General features: G+C 46.3%; 1 protein-coding gene across 50 annotated transcripts in view; it reads left to right on the top strand.

Moving 5' to 3' along the window:
* Sorbs1 (sorbin and SH3 domain containing 1) overlaps positions 1-17,602 on the top strand; it is a 238,680-nt gene extending 221,078 nt beyond the window's left edge. For 32 of the 50 annotated variants that reach the window (XM_076563033.1, XM_076563034.1, XM_076563042.1 and 29 more), the window contains 4 exons: positions 9,740-9,802; positions 10,378-10,568; positions 13,463-13,575; positions 14,487-17,602. In XM_076563033.1, coding sequence (XP_076419148.1) covers positions 9,740-9,802; positions 10,378-10,568; positions 13,463-13,575; positions 14,487-14,554 — 435 coding nt within the window. In that variant the 3' untranslated portion in view covers positions 14,555-17,602. The remainder of the gene's footprint in view (positions 1-9,739; positions 9,803-10,377; positions 10,569-13,462; positions 13,576-14,486) is intronic. The other 18 variants (XM_076563072.1, XM_076563046.1, XM_076563061.1 and 15 more) reach the window with 2 other exon arrangements.
* The last annotated feature ends 1,192 nt before the right edge of the window (positions 17,603-18,794 follow it).

The following is an 18,794-nucleotide window of genomic DNA, read 5'->3' as shown; positions in this document are numbered from 1 at the left end:
AGCTGTGGACTAGGGTGTTGACTGGGGATAGTTCAGGGAAACATAGCCTGCCCTCTTGAGATGATTCGAAAGCAGATGTCTACTGACACCTGCTACCCTGGTACAGAAGCCCATGAGCAGGAACGCCTCCCTTGTGTCCCATTCACGTCCTAGATGTCGTCCTTGATTTGCTTTGACTAACGCAGCTGAGAACACCAGGCTTTGGTGTGATGTGGTGTGGCTTTCTTGTGAGATGCACTGTTTCCATAACTCATGGCGCTCAGTTTTGTCGGGTCTTTGTCTTGTTTTGTGTTTGTGTGGGCCTAAAGGGCCATGTTTACAGTGAGCAAAGATGTTTTGGTTCTTCAGAGATGGGAGGATGCAGGATGGAGGGGCTTCTGATGTGGCACTGATGTGGTCAAGGGTCACTGAATAGGCATCGTAGGTTTTGAATGATGGTTCTTCTAAGCGAACTACAAAGATTGCAGTGTATAAACCAAGGTAGACCTGGGTGTTTTGAAGGGACATTAATTTGATAACTAGACAGATCTTTATTCAATTTTGCCTGTGTCATTTAGTACCCAAAAAGTCAAGGACTTTGGGCAACATTTCCATAGTAACCAAATTTGAGTACCAACTCCATTGAACTGCTGTTATGGAAATTGTTCACCCTCTTAGAGACTCAGTTTCTGACATTTGAAATGAAGATAACCTCCCTCCTAGCATGGTCCAGAAAATTCTTTGAAATAATACATGCAGGTGTTAAGCACAAGCACTTTATAAGAAGAAGATAGAACTGCCATCTTAGGTGTTCTCAAACTGCTTCTAGGACCAGGGACATTATAGAACCTCAGTAGAATCAAGTGCTTTCCTGAAGTTGTCTTGAAGCTGTTTATCATCTGTTATATATAGTACCCACAGTGCTCCTCCCTCAGACCTTCAGACCTGTTTGCCCTTGAAGCTCTGTTTGCTTTTTGAGTATAACTCAGGGTGTGCTGCTTGATTTATATGGTCTATGGGTAGGGTCCAGAGGTTGTTAAATCCCTTTCTTGAGGAGCCCATATCCAGTGACAGTGGCAGACATAGTTATGTCACCAGGCTGAGAAAAGGAACACAGAGGCATGAGACATATCAGGTCGGAGATCCACATTGCCAGTGTGTCTGGTGTGGAGATCACCGAGGGTCATCAAGTGTGCGGTAGTTTATGTGGAATTGGGCTTAGATAACAGAAAGTTAGCAAGCACTACATCCTTACTCCACCCCCCACCCCCACCCCCATCTGCCCACCGTAGTTGCTCATGTATAAAGTAGGGGTAGAAGCAGACAGTCCATCGCTCCCTCGAAGGGCTGTTGTGGTGATGAATAAAATAGTGGCTATCAGTAGGGTACTTGGCACATGGTCAGTCTCTGTTAGACAAGGGCTTCCTGCTGTGGCTGCTGTACATGGTTGTCCCATCTCTCAGCATGGGGCTCTGGGGCAGGTGCTCCTGAACTGTGCACTCTGAAGAAAAGTGTCTGTCTGATTAAGAGGGAAAAAAGAAATAGTTCACTGGAAGAGGTCGTGGAGTTGCTGGTTGAAAAGAATGAAATGTCTGACAAAGGAGCGGCTCACAGATCAACCTAAGGTGCCTGGAGCCCTCCTGACTGGCAGGGTGAGTCATCGCTGCAGTCCGTTCCAGGAGTCAGTGTGTACAGGAAGTACGCACAGAACTGAAGCACCAGTGAGGTTCAGGGCGCACACTTCCTGCTTCCGACCAAGGACAGAGCGGACTAGCTGGCAACACCAGAGACTGGGCTGATTGGAAGGCCAGGCTTGTTGAGGATTGGCTCTCCTTTCCTGGCGAGTCTCTGGACACCAGGTGTATCACTTCCTGTTCCTCCCTTCCTCCTGCTTTCCTGGCACAAGCCCTTTCCCTGTGGATATGTGGGAGCCATGGTCTGGTTGGCTCCTTTTGAGAATGAGTGGTGTCTGTCTGGAAGGGCGGTTGTATCCACCCATGCTTTTCAGCTTCTCACTTCACCCAAGGAAGCTGTGGGGATGGGTCCTTCATTAAGGGCTCGGTCCTCTTGGGGCCTGTTTGGCTAACAGGCAAGCTAAAGATGGAAAAGACTTCCTTCATCATCTGATCTCTAGTGGCCCTGTCAGGACATGACCTCAGGCTGTGTCCCTTGTTTGGGTAAATGCATTCCAGTATCAAGAAACTTGCCAGCCGCTCTTCCCCAAGTTCCGTTTGTACTTTTGTTGGACTGCGGGACTTGGTTGAACATCTGACCAGTAAACAGAACATTAAGTGAAAAGGCTGTCCAAGATGTTGTGGTCATTTACTCCTTCTACATATCTAGTATCCAGCAGTGTGCTAAGTGCCATGGAGCCAAAAGGCTTGGACATCACTGCAGACTTCCTGTACCTCTCAGGAAAGTCTTTCCTCCCAGGCTTGGAAGGCTCCCTAGTAAAATGGCCATTTAGACAAGGCAGCCTCATCTTCCAAAGTCTCCCCAGCGTTTGTGCCTGGATATGTTCCTGTTTGTCCTTCACAGCTTCCTGTAGATGCTACTTTTCCTAGGAAGCCTTTCCTAGCTACCTCTCCAATCTCTGCACTGCTGGCTAAAGAGCTCTGAGCCTGACCTCTGTGAGCATACCTCTGCTCAAATGCATTTGTTCCTGTGCAGGCCTGGGTCCCTGTAGAGCATTAAGGCCCTACAGCAGGGACCATGACACCTGATATATGGAATGTGCTCAGTAAATATTCATCAAATGAAAGAAAAGGTGAAAAAAATACCTGAGCAGAACTAGAAGAGTTTATGATAGTGACTGTGGATATGATAGTGACAGCCCTATTCACAAGTACTTACAGTGTAGAAGAGAGAAACACAGACAGTCTGTCCTGGAAGTTCAAGATGGGAAGACATAATGAGCGTAGGAGGAGGAAGGTGATTGCAAGTAGCATTTGTTGTGGGTTTTAAAGAATAGAGAGTTTTCCCATCAATACAGTGGGATGGTGATTGATAACTAAAGGCCCTGAGGTGGGAAGTACAAAGTGTATATGAAGAAGGGTATGTTCCTGGATTCAGTAAGCTTTGGATGTACCTACAGATCAATAGAGCAATGGGAACTTGCCAGGGAGCCTGGGAACATAGCTTGGCCTATGCCTGCCTGTGCCTCCAGCATTCACCATACCCCTTAACATCACAGAAGCCATCTTCCTTGTGTTCCTTGGCCAGGTCCCTGCTCTGCTGCTCTCCTTCCCCAGGGTCACCTGCCCCCACCCCAACTGTCTGGATGTGTGAACTCTTGCAGAAGACACTTTGACATCTCGGCCATTTCTACTGTCAGAATGTTCTCACTTTGGGCCGGCTGCTTGTGTTTTTAGAAAGGATAAATCAGTGCCAGGGTCTCCAGGGGAAGCAGGGAAGAACACTGGTCTCCAGGTTCTGGTTCTGGCTCTGCCATCAGTCAGCGGAGTGTCTGTGGATGAGTCACATCTCCTTCCCGGCAAACTTCCTTGTCCATAAACAAAAAGATGCAGACGTGGGAACTGAACTTCCTTTCAGCTGTGGCATTCTGTGATGGGGTGAGGATCCCATGGAATTTCAGTTGGAATGAGAAAGAACATATAAAATATTAACTGTGGACTTTACCATAGATCTGCAGAGCTTCACCACTGAAAAACAAACACTTTGCTTTTACTGGTTTTTGAGTGACAACTTCATTGACTGGACAAAAGCACACATAGGTACACACAAAACACCCAGGAGGTCACGATTGACTGGCATGTTCTTGGCTTCTGTTTGGTCTAATTTTGGCTAATACCTTGTAGAACAACCAATCTAGAAAGTAAAGGTAGAGATCATGTGGGAAATCTTGATCATTAGCACCACCGAGTATTTACTGCCTCTCCCCAAGGGAGAAGCAGTTTGCTGAGTGGAATCTGGATTTGTGTATAACAGTGCTTGACATTTGTGAGAAACCTCATCGAATTTCTGTGTTAAACCCCGAATCCCTGTGATCCCAGAAGTCAGGAAGTAGAGGCAGGAGGATCACAGAGAGGAAAAGAGCAACTTAGCTGAAGACGGAAAGATGTGCTATGGTAACCATGTGGGAACTAAGTCAGTTCCCAGAAAGCTAAGAACAAAGGCAGAGGACTGGCTGGAGAATGGAACTCAGAAATGAACGGGAAACATGAGATGTACTTGTAAGATCAAAAGGGAAGTTAGAAACATTAAGATCACACACAGAGAGAAATATTAAGATGTTCAAAGGTGGGAAATGCTTTCCTTTGACTCATTCAGAAGGGAAGTCTCTAAGCACACCCAGCGAGCATTAATGTTTTATGAGAAAAGGAGACACTGGACACTGTTCTTACAAAATAACCTGCAAGTGTTCTCTCACCAAGACTAGAAGCCGCAGTGTCCACCCCTACTGTGTTACCCAAAGAAATGGGGTGCATCTGTGAAATCCAGGTGCCAGCAGTGGAGCACGGGAAAGGTGACCTTTCCCCAGCACTTCCCTGCATTGACTGGCTTACTGGTTGTGAAGTCGCCCTCTGGCAAGGCACCTAAAGGACTGAGGAGTAGGGGGTGGATGTGCAGAACTTAGAGTCCAGGAAACAGATGGCCAGATAGACTGGAGATAGCACACTTACCACAGACCATGTAACTGGGACTCAGCTCAGGCAGTGACTCTTGTGTGATGCTGAGGAAGCAGGAAGAAGACAAAAGATGCCTTTCCACCCAGCAGAAGAAGGTGGCCACTAGGGGTGGGAGGCAAAGGTCAGGGATGGGAAACTCATTTGTTTGGGTTGTATCAATTAAGAAGTTAGAAATCTGGGGGCCAACAAGATGCCTTAGTGGGTAATAAAGGCATGTGCCACCAAGCCTGGTGATCCAAGTTCGATCCCCAGGACCATGTGGTGGGAGGAGAGAACTGGCTCCCAACAGTTGCCCTCTTTCACATGCACACCATGGTTCGTGCAGTCCCCTCAACCAATGTAATCTTTTAAAAAAAAAATAGAACACATGGGATTTGTACTTGGCACATTAATGCCTCTCTTTATTCTCTTTTGTTGTGAAAAAAAAAGCATGAGTTACCCGGGAATGTCTTCTAGTTTTTCACACCTGAGCCATACCCCTGCCATCTCCCCTAATACGACAGGGAAGGTAGACTAAGTTTGCCATGAGAACACCAAGTGTTGCTGAGCATTAGAAACAGATTCGAGTGACAGTGAAGTCAATGTGTTGTCCCATAGTTTGTCTCAAGGAGAGTAAGTCTAAGCAGTGAGGAGGAGCCCAAGTGATTGTCAGTAACTCGCTTTATATTGAAATTGCCATCTTTTTCTCGTTGGGTGTTGTTGGAGAACTCCATGGAGCCAGAAGCCTCTTTGCTGGTTCTCTGGAGGTTTCCTGAAGCAGAAACTCAGGAGCCTGCCTCATCCAGGCCTCCCCACTCCGCTGGCTGAGTTGCCATGTTCTGTGAACAGTCAGTTTTGTGTCACTGGCCTTGGGCAGCACCTCATCTCCCACGTTTACAGAAGTGAGCTCTCCGTCTATGTCTAGAGGTTGTGTTCTAATAAGTAGAGGGGCTACCTCTTCCTAGCCATGTCAGTGTACCCATTCCTAATTACTAATTCATAAGATGCGCTCACCCCAATCATAGAGCCAGGGCCAAAAACAACATTATGAACCATGCACAGCCCTACTGTTTATTTTGGAATTTGAAATCTTTGCTCAGAAGATGGTCAGTGTCAGAGCTCAGGTTGTTCTTTGTCCCATTAGGAGGCCAGTGCAGGTGGCCATAACGTGAGGTGGAATCTGAGGAGGCGCAGGGCATGACATAGCTAGAGCATTGCCATCTCCGAGACTCGGGTCTGGTGGCCTATCCACAGAACAGCGGGTTCCTGATGTTCATGTGGGGACCCGGCTGGGCCACACAGGGGCTGGGTATCTCTCCCATCTACCCCTCCAGGCTGCTCTGGCTTGTGTGTAGCTTATTTTGGACTTTAGCCTTTGGCACACCCCCAGACCTGGAACAGGATGCTTAGTAACTGCAGGAGCAACCAGGTGCTTTCTGGGTCCAGAGGGGATTAACAGCTCCAGGGAAGCTAAGGTCAGGTTTCCAACAGACTCCAAGCTGAAGACAGACAACGGAAGCAGAGCAAGGACACACACACACACAGCATTCTTGGGGACAGTGGAAAGAGCACCCTCGCTCGGAAGCAGCTTGTGTGAGTCCAGAGAAAGCAGTTTCTGGATCAGTAACTAGTTCCTGCTTACAGTTGGTGGGGAGGTGAAGGGCATGCAGTGTGTGCGTGCTTGAGTGTGTGTACGCACACACCTTCTATGTTGGACTGGTTGCTGTTTTTCCAAGCACATGGAAAGCAGGAATGTGTCTACAGAATCCAAGATGTACGTAGCATGAGCTAATACTCTCTTTATTCTTAGCACCAGCTGGGTCCTGATGAGAACATGCATCTACTCTTAGGCTTAAGGAAGGGCAGACTCAGAAGCACTGAAGGAGGGCACTGCCAGGTGAAAGGGGATGTGAGGTTCATACACAGTTTAAAATTTCCTAGCAGCCATAGTAAAACAGAGTGAGTTAATTTTAATAACATATACCATTTAACCCAATATATTCAAAAGTTATCTAATGAGCCGTTTTACATTCTTTATTTTGAACCAGGCTTTTGGAAGCCAGGGTCTATTTTTTCACTCATAGCACACTTTACCTCATACTGTGTCTCCTGTGCTCACAGCCACTTGTGGCTATTAGTGCCTCACAGACAGCACAGGCTGAGGAGGAACTGCGAAGCCGACAAGTGTTAGAAAGTGGAAAGTGGAACAGGAAAAGTTAAGACCGTGTGCCTGGAGGGAAAAAATCCTCCGAGGGGAAACAGCCTTCCAAGTGAAGGGCTGATGCAAGTCATGGGTATCAGTGGTTTCCAGCTACATGGGAGCTCCTTCCGCACACCACAGGTTTACATTCCAGCTGTGTGAGATGCTTCATTAAATCTAAACAGGGAGAAACCAAATCAGATGATGTTTACCTTGACTACTTCCTTCATTTATCCAACACTAAGTGGGGAACCTCATCCCCCCTACCTCTCAGGAATGGGGTTGTCTGTACTCTGCAGATGTTAAAAGCTGGGATGATGGCTACTATCCTCTGCTTTGGGTATGGCTAGAGACAAGAGGGGCTGCTAACAGAACCCCTGATAGCCCTCTAGTACTGTGGTTCCTCGGGTCTGTATCAGATGCTGTCTTTTATGGTGCACCAGACCACTTACAGGAGGGTTTGCCTTTTGCATACCTAGAGTAAAGAATTCAGGAAGAGAAGTCAGAACGTGCATTTTTAGAATTTGAGTGTTGGTAACATAATGTCAGCCATCTCAGCCTGACTGAGGGGAGGTGTCCTGTGAGAGTCACAAAAGGGCCCAGCTCTTGGGTTCACAGCCTTTGCTACCTTGTGCAAGGCCCCATTCTTCACTGGGTCTTAACATTCCCTCTTCTGTCCTAGTCAGAAGTTAGTCAAAGTAAGAAGTGAGGTGTGGGCCATTGGACCTTTGGGTGTTTATACAATGGCATCTCCATTCGCATTCAGTTCCCAGATCCTCTTTGGAACAGCACACTGTTTGCCAGGTGATTGACTCCAGCCACAGCTTTGGCACTGAGCTGTTTGAAAGATGCTAGGTGCTTTCATAAGCTGCGGACACCATCCTAAGAGTTGTCTACATCTGACCTGAGATCATCAGGCCACTAACTGGAGTTGGACTTTTTGTTTTTAATGAGAACTTTTGTTTTTCATGAGGTGTGACCCAGACCAGTCTTGGCACACTGAGGCCAGAGAATCTCTCTCGAGGCCCCCTGCAAACTTGCTTTCCAAAATCAGGCTGAGAACCAGAAGCATCAGTACCAGCAGCTAGCAGTGGCCAGTGTCTGGCACAGCCCAGATAGCAGAGTCAGAGTCTGTGCTTCAGTAGGGTCCTGGGTAATACCAACATCCAGCAGGATTTTAGAGACAGTGCTTGTCAGCACCTTAACTACCTGATGGAGATGACGCCACCATCTCTCAGACAGCCATTTCTGCTGTTGGGACAGCACTTGCTTTAGAATCAAGTCACGATCTATCAGTATCCCCCACACAAGGTGTCCAGAGTTCACATCGTTGTTCTGAAGTCCACAGAGCAAGTGCTTGAAAATGTTCTCCTCTGTTTCATGGAAGCCTTGGCCCAGAGGCAGGGCACATGGTGGGTAAAGCTCGAAGCCAGCTCCAGCCCCTGGCAAAGGCCAGTGGCTCCCAAGACATCCAAGGAGCAGCATGAAGGGCCCTCAGTTTTGTCTTCCCCTTCTCTGCTGCCAGGTTGGAGGCCAAGGAGGTGGGTTCGAGTGGTTGAGGCCAGGAAGGGTTTTAGAGAACTTGAAGGGGCTTCTCAAAACAAGCATGGGGGCTGGAGAGCTGACTCAGCAGTTAAGAACACTGACTGCTCTTCCAGGGAACCTTGGCCCAATTCCCAGCACCCACATCACGGCTAACAACTGCCTCTAACTCTGATTCCAAGGAAATCTGATGACCTTTTCTGGCTGCCGCAGCCATCGAATGTACATGGTACACAGACATACACGCATGCAAAGCACCTATATACATAAAAATAAAAATAAATAAAAATAAAAATAAAAAAAAAAGCCACTAAAACAAACAAAAAACCCCAAGTGCAGGAAAGTGATGCCTGGTGCAGCTGTTGTTCTGCTGGGCACTCTACAGGGTGAGGACATCTACAGTGGAGGTGAGCAAGAGAAGTGATGTGGTGCTCAGCAGTTCACTTCTCACCAGCTGTGGTACTGATGCCTGGTACTACTCCCCTCCGAGCGTGCTCTTTCAGGAGAACAGTATGGCCCGCACACCCTGCCTGTCTCCTGGTTTGGGAATGTAACCACTGGTGATTATGTCCGTTAGCACACCTGATAAGGAAGGATAGGTGGCAGGTGGTGGTGTGAAGGTTCAAGTTTGGAATTGAATCCTCCTGGAGAAAGTGATTCCAAACTGTCTTCCAACAGCAGCTTGACCTCCTCGTGCGAGCCCAGCTTAAAAGGAAGGTCTGCATGGCCCCAATTCCATGTCAACATGTGTAGCCTGGGCTGGTGATGAGTGACGGTTTGTTGCTATGTCGCTCTCAGGACACGTTGCTCTGTGTCTAGAAGCAAGCTGGAAACTCATTTCATACCTCACCAGACTATGTCATGTGCACATTCTTCCGAGGCCTATGGTCTTTTTTGAGACTTTATCTATTACCCAGGAATATCTCAGTAGTGGTGTAGTCTTTGTGAATGCCCCAGTGTGGGTCCTGATGGTTCCACCATTGGCTCCCCATCAACAGAAACCTGCAACCACCTTTGACATAGCAGATCAAAGGGTTCAAAATGGTACGGGGAGGGGCGGGAAGCTAGGAGGTCTGTTCCTAAAGGCAGTCCTCCTCTGTGTCTCTCCTGCCAGTCTGAGGGCCCTGTGTTGTCCTTCTCACCTCACTGCGGCCACGTTTCCCATTCCCCATTTCATTGCTGGATGCTTGCTTCTAACTCTGTACATTTGCATTTTCTCCTGTGCATCTGCCATGTTGTCATGGAAACTCAGTGGCCACGGGCCGCAGATATCTGGTGTCATCTGAATGTGGTGGTGTGGTATGTGTATTTGCTCACGCTTTTATTTTGAATCCTTTCCAATGTGACATCTGCTAAAATGTCTCCCTTATGATTTGCTTGGTGATCACAGCCGCCTTCTCATCATTCATTGAGCGCAGGACCTGATCTCACAGAATCTGAAAAGAACTATGTGGTAAGATGCCTGTTGAATAAGACTGTGGCTTTCCTAAAGAGAACCCTTATGACTGCAGCGTGTAGACCAGAGTAACGCCTGGTAAACATCCCGCTGTGGTTTTCAAGAGTCCACGGCTGATGTAGTAGGGCCAGGGATTTGGCCACCCTCTACACCTCCAAGAGAGCAGAGGAATTTAGAGTCAGTTCCACTCTGCCTGCAGGTGGGATTAAGTAATGTGCCAGTGCATGACTGGGGTATTCATTCACGTATTTCTAGCCTGAGATTATTCCAGCTGTAACAGTTACTCACTAATTACAGACTTTTATGCTGCTGCTTCTTAAAAACAGTCATACTAAGTGTCAAATTCCTCTGTATCTTACCTGTCTTTCCATGCTTACCTGGATCCCTCCTGCACTCCACTACTGGAATCTCTGTTGTTGTTGTTTTTTTTAACCTGGATCTTCAACTCTGTTTTCTCCCTGGACTTACGTGCTTCGTCTGGAATGTTACATCTCTTCCTCTCTCTTTTTTTTTTTTGTCCCCACATTGACTGTTTTATGGGGGTTTCTGGATATCGTGGGGCCACCTCACAGGAAGCGGTTTGCAATGAGATCATAAACATTGCCGAGAAATCTGTTCATTACTGCAGCACTGTCTCTCATCCCCTTGACTTCCATCACAAGGTACTCCCCTCTGACAGTAAATCATCTTTAATCGTTTCTCAGCAACCTCAAGCCCAGCAGCGGAGAGTCACCCCAGACAGGAGTCAGACCTCCCAGGATTTGTAAGTACAGTCTGAGAACTTTGGTTCCTACGTTGTACTCTCCACTTTGGAAAATGATGGGCTGCCTACGTCACAGCTGTTTGGGGGGAATGAGCTAATTGCTTCCCGCCTCTGGGGATTTCTAGGGAAGGCCATATTTCCTGCCAGCCAATGAAGACAGGTGGTAGATAACTAAAAGAGGTCATGGGCTCCTGAGAGAGAGAGATGGGTAAAGAATTAATGGCCATACAAGGGGAAATGAGAATTGTGCTAACTAGTTTCAATATCAATGCTATGGAGAACAGAGGGAAAGGGACAGTTACTTCTGAGCTGAAATGAATGAACGATGTTGATTTACTTATTCATTCAAAAAATTTATTGGATATGCCCTAATAGCTTGTACACATAAGAGAAAATTGCATTCATACAAGAAGAAAAGTGGTTTGAACCAGGCTTTGCGAAGAAGGTATGGAGTGGGTAGTGTTTGGAGAGCCTGAAGAAGGCTTGTGTGACTGGCAGATTCATGGAGGTGAGGATGAAGGTGAAAGTTAAGATGTTAGGGTGAGACCAGATTCTAGACTGGAGCTGAACTAGGTTTGGATTTTATTCTGCAGACACCGGAAAGCCGCTGAACGTTTCTAAAGTGAGGCTCATATTGATCATGTCTGTTCTAGGGAGATGACTCTGGCAACGATGAAGGATGGGATTCAGAAACAAGGGACAAGGATGTTGGTTAGGAGCTATGAAGTCAGTCATGGTGGTCTTAGCTAGAACAGAGTGAGCTTTTTGTAACCATAGAAATATGTAAGATTATCAACAGAGAGACAGGGTAAAGAGTAATCGGAAGTGAAGGAGAGTAAGAAAGAGCAGCAGGAACAGGTACAGGTCTAGGAATGCTCACTTGGATGGAGCAGAGCCCAGAGCATCTGGCCAGCCATGCTGCCTCCCTGTGAGAGACCAGGTGCAGAAAATGAGAAAGGATCACCAGTCTCTCTGGCAGCTTGGAAGATGACTGGTGACTATAACAATAGGGAATGTTCCATTAGAAAGGGCTGAAGAGGAAAGTTTGATGATGCACGGGGGTAGGGTGGGGTGGGGTGGGGGACTATAGATCCAGAGACACAGGACACAGGCAGGGTCTTAGGCATAGTAGTGCCAAAGAAGGGGGTGACCAAATTGAAAGGTACAGGTAAGAAGCTGTAAGTAGAAGAAGAGGGTTCAGCGTGGCCAGGAGAAAGGGTACTTGCCCACAGTAACAAAGACAGGACAGCAAGGAGAGACAGACAGTCTGTCTCTGCAGACTCCGGTCCGGCCGGGAGGAAGATTAAGGTCTTGTCACAGCAAGTGGCCATTTTGGAAAGTGGGGACAAGAATAGGAAGCACTGTGTTGAGAGTGGGGTACCAGAACCAGCAGAGGAACTCAACTGGAGAGATTCTAAGCTTCTGGGGATATTAGAGCTGAGTGGGACCAAGGCCACGCGGGTATAGATTTTCTCCAGTCTATCTCCACCATTTGTCTACAGACAAGCAGAGTTATTGTCCAGAACATGGACTAGCAAAGCAGCCGTGGTGGAAATTAAGGGGACAGGCAGTTTAAGATGTTAGTGAGGATATGTATTAGGCACCTAGCTGTAGGAATCCAAGTTAGGTAGGAAATAAATACAGAAATGTGAGAAAAAGGTATTCACTTACCACCTTGAAATCTGTCTCCATCTCTTAATGTCTCACTAGAGACCTTCCCTCTGTCAGCCAGGTCTTTCCACCAAAGTCACAACACACTGGGAAAAGTAGTGAAAACAAGTGTCCTATGTGTGGCACTCAGCACAAGCCTCTTGGTTCTGGAAGCCAACGCCACGCATTGTTTCTAGTCCCCCTCACTCCACATTGGAATTCACTGCCTTTACTGCAAATGGCTCCTTTACAAAATTCTGGTGCTGCTGTGGTGTTTAAAAATAACGAATATTCTGAATTGTGGCATTGGTGCGTAGTGGAGGAGGCTCTGAAAGCCTTTGGTAAGGGAATGAATGAAAACAAAGCTCTCCCTTGATGCTGAAGCTGATGTCAATTTCACAACAGCTTCACTGTTAAACACAGAGCAGTGCAAACCAGATGCCCCAGGCCAAAGAGCAAGTCAATAAAAGCCTTATCTCCAACTATCATTGGGGTGGAGCATAAGCAGAAAGCTTTCTGGGTCTTCAGAAAAGGAGCCCCACACTTTGTAACACTCAAGAAGGTTTTGTTAAACAGGGAGACAGTGGGAATGTGCTATATTATTACCAATAATGAGTATTGTTTTGTTTTTGTTTTTAAGGCAAAGTCTTACTCTGTAGGCCAGAAGCTCAGTATGTAGCACAGAGTGTCCTTGGGCTCAATGACAGTCTTCTTGCCCCAGACTCCTACATGCTCTGATCACAAACATGAGCCATTCCACCTGGCTGGAAATCTACTTTTTAATACATTTTCCCACCTGTCTATGTCTATTACCTCTTTTTACAGTTACCTTTTGTTCTCTAATGTATATGACTAGAATTTAAACTCCTGGGACTAAATTAACTGCCAATTATTCTTAATAATTTACCTATCCTATTATTAAAAAGGGTGTGGTTGACTTTAAAGGCAATAAAGTGAATAGAGGGATGCAGACAATAAAGGTCTGCCATCGCAATGGAAGAAAACTGAATAAGGTTAATGATTAATCATTAGTGATATTCAAGAATCCCCCACCCTTGTCAGTCTTAATTGATTTAATGCATTCCTTCAAATGCTAAACTGTTAGAGAAGTAATCAGTAAAATGTTTTCATCATCGGACGGGGAACATTATGTAAAGGTTGGGTTCACGGTACCGGGATTTATGAATGGTCGTTAAATCCTGTCAGCAACTGAGCCACTCACTGGTCCTTTCTCTGGTTTGTAGATGTAGCTACCAAGCATTGTATAGCTATGTGCCACAGAACGATGATGAGTTGGAGCTCCGAGATGGAGATATCGTTGATGTCATGGAAAAATGTGACGATGGGTGGTTTGTTGGTAAGAGCCCCACCATGCTTTCCTTCCTAGTGGTTTAATGCAGGAGGGACTGGGGATGATGGGACATGTGAAAAGCAGTCTTGGCACACAACACAATCGCTCAGCCCCTGCAGGAATGCGGGGCCGCTCATTCTCAAGGCAGCAGGAATGTTACTGAGTAGGACCGAAAGCCCAGGTAGGCCAGTGTCTGTGACACAGACAGCAGCTGTCAAGTTCATCATTGCTCTTAACTGGGTTCAATTTCTATTTCTATTGTGTATATGCTTAACATTCACAGATTGTATTTTTAAAGCTCTTCAGAAACAACACAAGAAACATTTGGTTAAGACTAGGTCTCCACCATGAAGTTCAAGCACATGTGTGGATGTTCCTACGGCCCTTCTGTTCACTCTAGGCTTTTAATAACTTGAACAGAAGCAACCAGCTCAAATAATAAAGGGCATAAGGTTTTTCCATTTCCAATCCTTAGGGAAGGGACACCAGTTCTCTCTCCCATGAAGGCTGGCGTCCTGGTTGAAGGAAATACTTTGGGATGAGTATCTTCCTTGCACACCTTAGCTATTTTCAGAAGTAGCCGAGTGCAGATTTAGCCGCCCAGCATTTCTAATCAGTGAGGACAGTGTTGGGAAGAACATTGGGGCTGGTCGCCAGAAGATTCTGCCTCCAGCAGCGGTTAAGCTCAGGGACCTGAGAAGTAGTACTTAAACTCCAGGTCCCTCCATCTGAAAAGTGTATCTTGCTTGCCCTGCCTCCCCACCCCCCATCATTTTGTAGCCCAGATGATGTAGCTATGGAAACTGCGGTGTGGGATTGTTAACAAGGGACCGTGCAGAATCTCCAACATTCTCCCTGAACTCGGTGTGTCTTCTCATTTTGTGTCTGTTTTTGTTTGCTTGTTATGTTTCTTACAGGCACTTCGAGAAGGACGAGGCAGTTCGGTACTTTTCCGGGCAACTATGTAAAACCTTTATATCTATAAGAAGACTGAAAATCACAGAGATTATTTTTCTCAGAGGATGAAGCATCATTCATGGACTGGTCTCTTTATTTAAATATTGAGTCAGTAGGAAAATTAATGCAGTTGGTAAAGAATTCAAAAAGAGGAACAAAGAAGTGTGTTTAAAACCCACTGTGTGTCAGGGCTTAACTGTGTGCTGAGGAAATTGGTATTTATGTGGCTGCTTCTGGAAGCTGCTCCAGCCCCAACGGCTTGGGTAATCTGATCTGGAGTAGTGTCCTGTGAGCAGCATTAGCCAAAAAGGTGTACAGTCTTTACCCACTTGAATTTCAAAGGGCCCCCCTGGGGCCAGATAGGTCAATCCCCAGCGTGTTCCGCAGGCCCCAAGTCTGAGCGTTACTGACCACCCCTGCCTCTATCCCTGGCTGTCCCATAGCCAGCAGACCGCCAGTGCTGCTAGAGGTCGGTCTGAGTTGCTGAGGTTTTCCTTCAGCACCATGACTTGATGAGGTCCGGGTAAAGAAATGGAAGCAGACCGAGCACCCTGGCATTCAGCCTGCTGGGTGACATTGCTCTTGACTGCTCTGATATTCAGACAGAAAAGCATGCCATGTTTGTCCTGAGCTTGGGAGCAGGTGGCCAGGCAGATAGGTTACATTTGTGTTTCCACGGACTAAGCCAGTCACCTTGGGGCTCTGGAAGTCACTCGAAGTATATCCTTTCCTGGTCACTATCCCTGGCTGGGCAGGGTTGGATGTGCCTTTTTTCTCTGGCTTAGCGTGGGCTTGATTGATATGGCTGAGCCCATAGAGTCCAGACTGGCCTCTAGCAGTTCTCTTAGCATGGGTAGATGCAAGCTGGCTGCTGAGGCACCATGGTAAGGCACTCTCAGACCTGGGGGGACCCCAGTATTGCCTGTGGAGGAGTACAGAGACCACTGGGATTGTTGCCTTACCTGACCCTTGTCCCCTCCTGCCCACCACCCTGAGCCAGGGAGTTTTGGTGCACATGGTGAGGCCTCCATTCAGAGCTGAGGGATTATACACTGTCTTGGGTATGAAGCAGCAATTCTGCTCCTCCTGATGGCAATCAGGAGTCTATCCGCTGTGACACCTAGGCGTTGAGCACCACTGTGATTCTCTGTTAGATCCCCAATTGACACAAAGATAGGTATGGCCTGTTCCCAGAGCTGAGCTTGCCAGGGGTTCAGCTGCATGGATGACATAGGAAAAGGAGCCCAATCTAGAGAGACTGTGATACGTGCAGAGGGTGTGAGAAGGGATGAGTTTCTCCTGGGGGAGGGGGGCACCTTAGAAAGCATTGTCAGGTTCTCATCTCCCTCAGCTCACTTCTGAACAATGAGGATGCTGGGAGAACCTTTGTCTGAGGGTAGTTTATGTCTGGGAATACTTGGATTTTTTTTTCCCAGAGTCTCAGCCTTTTATTCTACCCACAAATACATGTACAAGGTCACGAATACCAGGAATTGTAGGTGATAGAGGTATATACTGGAACCCCTGGCTCTCTGCATATAGTTCAGAATCACGCGAACCACTATCCTGAAGTCTGGAGTCTACAAGTTGGCAACATTTGTTTTTAGTGACTGCCTCGATTGCTGTCCCAGACAGTATAGGATCCCACTTGCTTCCCTCACCTACCCGTCAGCCACAGTTCTCCAAGGAAGCTCCCAGGAAAGAATTTGTCACTGATTGGTCCACACTGAAAAATCAAAGACGGATAGGAGGAATGTGTTGCCTCTTCCAGGAGACATAACTTTTAGCTGACAGAGCAGAGCCCTTAGTCCCAAGGGGAAAGGGTGTGGAACTGAAGGGTAGAAGCTTCCTGGGCAGAAAAGAGCTGGTGACTCTATGACCTGTTGCTTTGGAAGCCTGCCTCACTGGCCAATATCGCCGCTTTCTGTTTCTCTCTGCCCCTCTCAGAGGGAGTGTAGCAGAAAAATCAATAATAAATAAATGCATATGTGCATTTTTACCCACTTGGAATGCAGTCCTTGCTCTCTCCTAGATGCCAATCATGAATAGTGCAATTGTATCTAAACTTCCCGAGGGGGTGCTTTTTGATTAATTAGGCAATTTCAAACACCCCTTTAAATACAGCTAGAAAATAAAACCATTTTGTAAAAGCCACATTTGCATCCAATGCCAGCCTCACACAGAGTATCTTCCAAAATCCAGGTATGCCCATCTTTAATAAAATCTTTCCAGCTTCCTACGTATGAAAAAAAAATAAAAAGAGCAGAGATTTCCAATTACTCCTTTGTCTTCAGACATTTAGTAATATAAAGTACCTATTTTTATGCTGAAATGTTTATACAGGTTTATTAACAGCAAGCGCAACTAACTGGCAGCATGCCTCACAACATGTTTTGATATATCAGCCATGCTTCCAGGTAAAGGCACGCCCCAAACTACTTAGCTTTTGCAGTCTCTCTGGAATTGGTAGAAGAAAAAAACATCACGTTTGAGAAGTGGGACTGTAAATATGTAATGTATATTTAACTTTGTGTAGCCCATGTACCTACCTTGTATAGAAAATAATTTTTAAAACTCGAGCAGAAATGGAGTAAAATAAGGAAGTCATGAAGGGTTTTTTCCCCCCACTTTTATTTAAATGAAGGAATTTCAAATAATTCACCTGCAGACTTTTAGCACAAAAATAGTCATTGGAAATTGTTAACATATACGGTTGTTCTTTGGGGAAGAGAAGACAACTATAATATCATTTACAGTTTTCTTTTTGCAGTTCTATTTATCTGCAGTAGTATTAAATCCTATTGCTGGAATAGGTTACTACCAAAAAAAAAGATTATACTCAGAGAAAAAGATAACTGACATATGTAACCTATTAAGGTATTGCATTTAAATTCCACACCAAGTGCATGTACTATGCAGACACAGATTTTTTTTTGTTCATTTATTTTTCTTTATTGCAGTGGATTGATTTGATAGACATGTTGAATTACTACTTTGATGTACATATTATTTAATAAACTTTATTCAGAATTGCGTGGCACCTTTGTGAATAAACTTTATTCAGAATTGCGTGGCACCTTTGTGTTCTTGCCCTTCATTGGTTCTTTCTGCCTGTGAGGGAGGTCCCACTGTGCTTCAGATTCTCATGTCTGCCTCTCCGTTCTTAATCCCTGGCCACCAGGTTTCCTTTTTCTCAGTGGCGTAACTCTGATCGTCAGTACATTGATTAAAGTATGTTATTTGTTCTAATAACAAAAATGGTGATTCTGTGTCTTTAAGAGCCAAAGTGAAACATTATGAAATATATGTAAGTCTCAGTTTGTTCCTCAAAACATGGGAAAACCGTGGTATTTAGTATTTGAATATCCAGTGTGGCTGTGAGTTTTCTGCTGTGGTGAGTTGCTTGGTTTTTCTCCCCATATCAAAACACTCGGCCCCCATCCCAGTCCCCTTTCCCCTTCCATGACCAACCCTGAAGCCACCCCATGTCTGTGAGCTCCCACCTCATTCATGTGCATGTATAGGGGGATCCTCAAGGAGAAAAGCCTCAGACCTTCTCTCCCTTGCCCTGTTCTCTGCTTCCTCTAAGTAGTAGTTTGCAGCCGTTTACGCAGTGAGCTGGGGCCTCAGACAGGCCAGGAGAGGGTTGCCTTCCAGGTTCTGCTGGTTTCCAGCCTGGCCCAGGCTCACAGGAACTGCTAACCTTCCTCTTGCGCCTTTATCCTGTCCAAGTCCTTCATCTTCAGACTACATTTAGAACCCAGCCGCTTCTACTTCTGCGATCAAGCCATTGTCTCTTGCCCAGACCATTGCGATAAACTGCAGCTGGCCTGCTGGTTTCTCCCTTGTCTCCTCTCCCCCAGCCATGACAGGGCAGCCAAAGTGATCATTGTGAAATTGACCATATACTCTGTTGGTTGTGGACTGAAGCCATAAGCACTCCCCTTACCTCTCCTTGGTGACCCATAATCCCACCTACTGATTTCTGGTAGCTTGTTCTCACCCTAGTATCCCTAGGGTCCCAAAATCATCCAGCACTCCTCAGCCTTAGAGCATCATGCTCACTAGTTCTTGTGCTTGGAAGACCCTTTCTCCAAAAGCAGTTGACTTCCTTCCTCTCTTCCTTTGGACCTTCGTTTTGTTCTGTGTGAGACCTTCTCTGGTCACCTTATATAGGACAGGAACTGTTGTCCCAACTCAAGCATTCTGTCCTCTTTTTGTTAATGAATGTAGGTTTCTCTGTACATACTGAACACACATGGCTTCAT

The sequence above is a fragment of the Peromyscus maniculatus genome, chromosome 1, assembly GCF_049852395.1.
Source record: "Peromyscus maniculatus bairdii isolate BWxNUB_F1_BW_parent chromosome 1, HU_Pman_BW_mat_3.1, whole genome shotgun sequence".
Taxonomy (NCBI): Eukaryota; Metazoa; Chordata; class Mammalia; order Rodentia; family Cricetidae; genus Peromyscus; species Peromyscus maniculatus.
The sequence above is the reverse complement of the archived record's forward strand: the minus strand, read 5'-3'. Positions and strand labels throughout refer to the sequence as shown.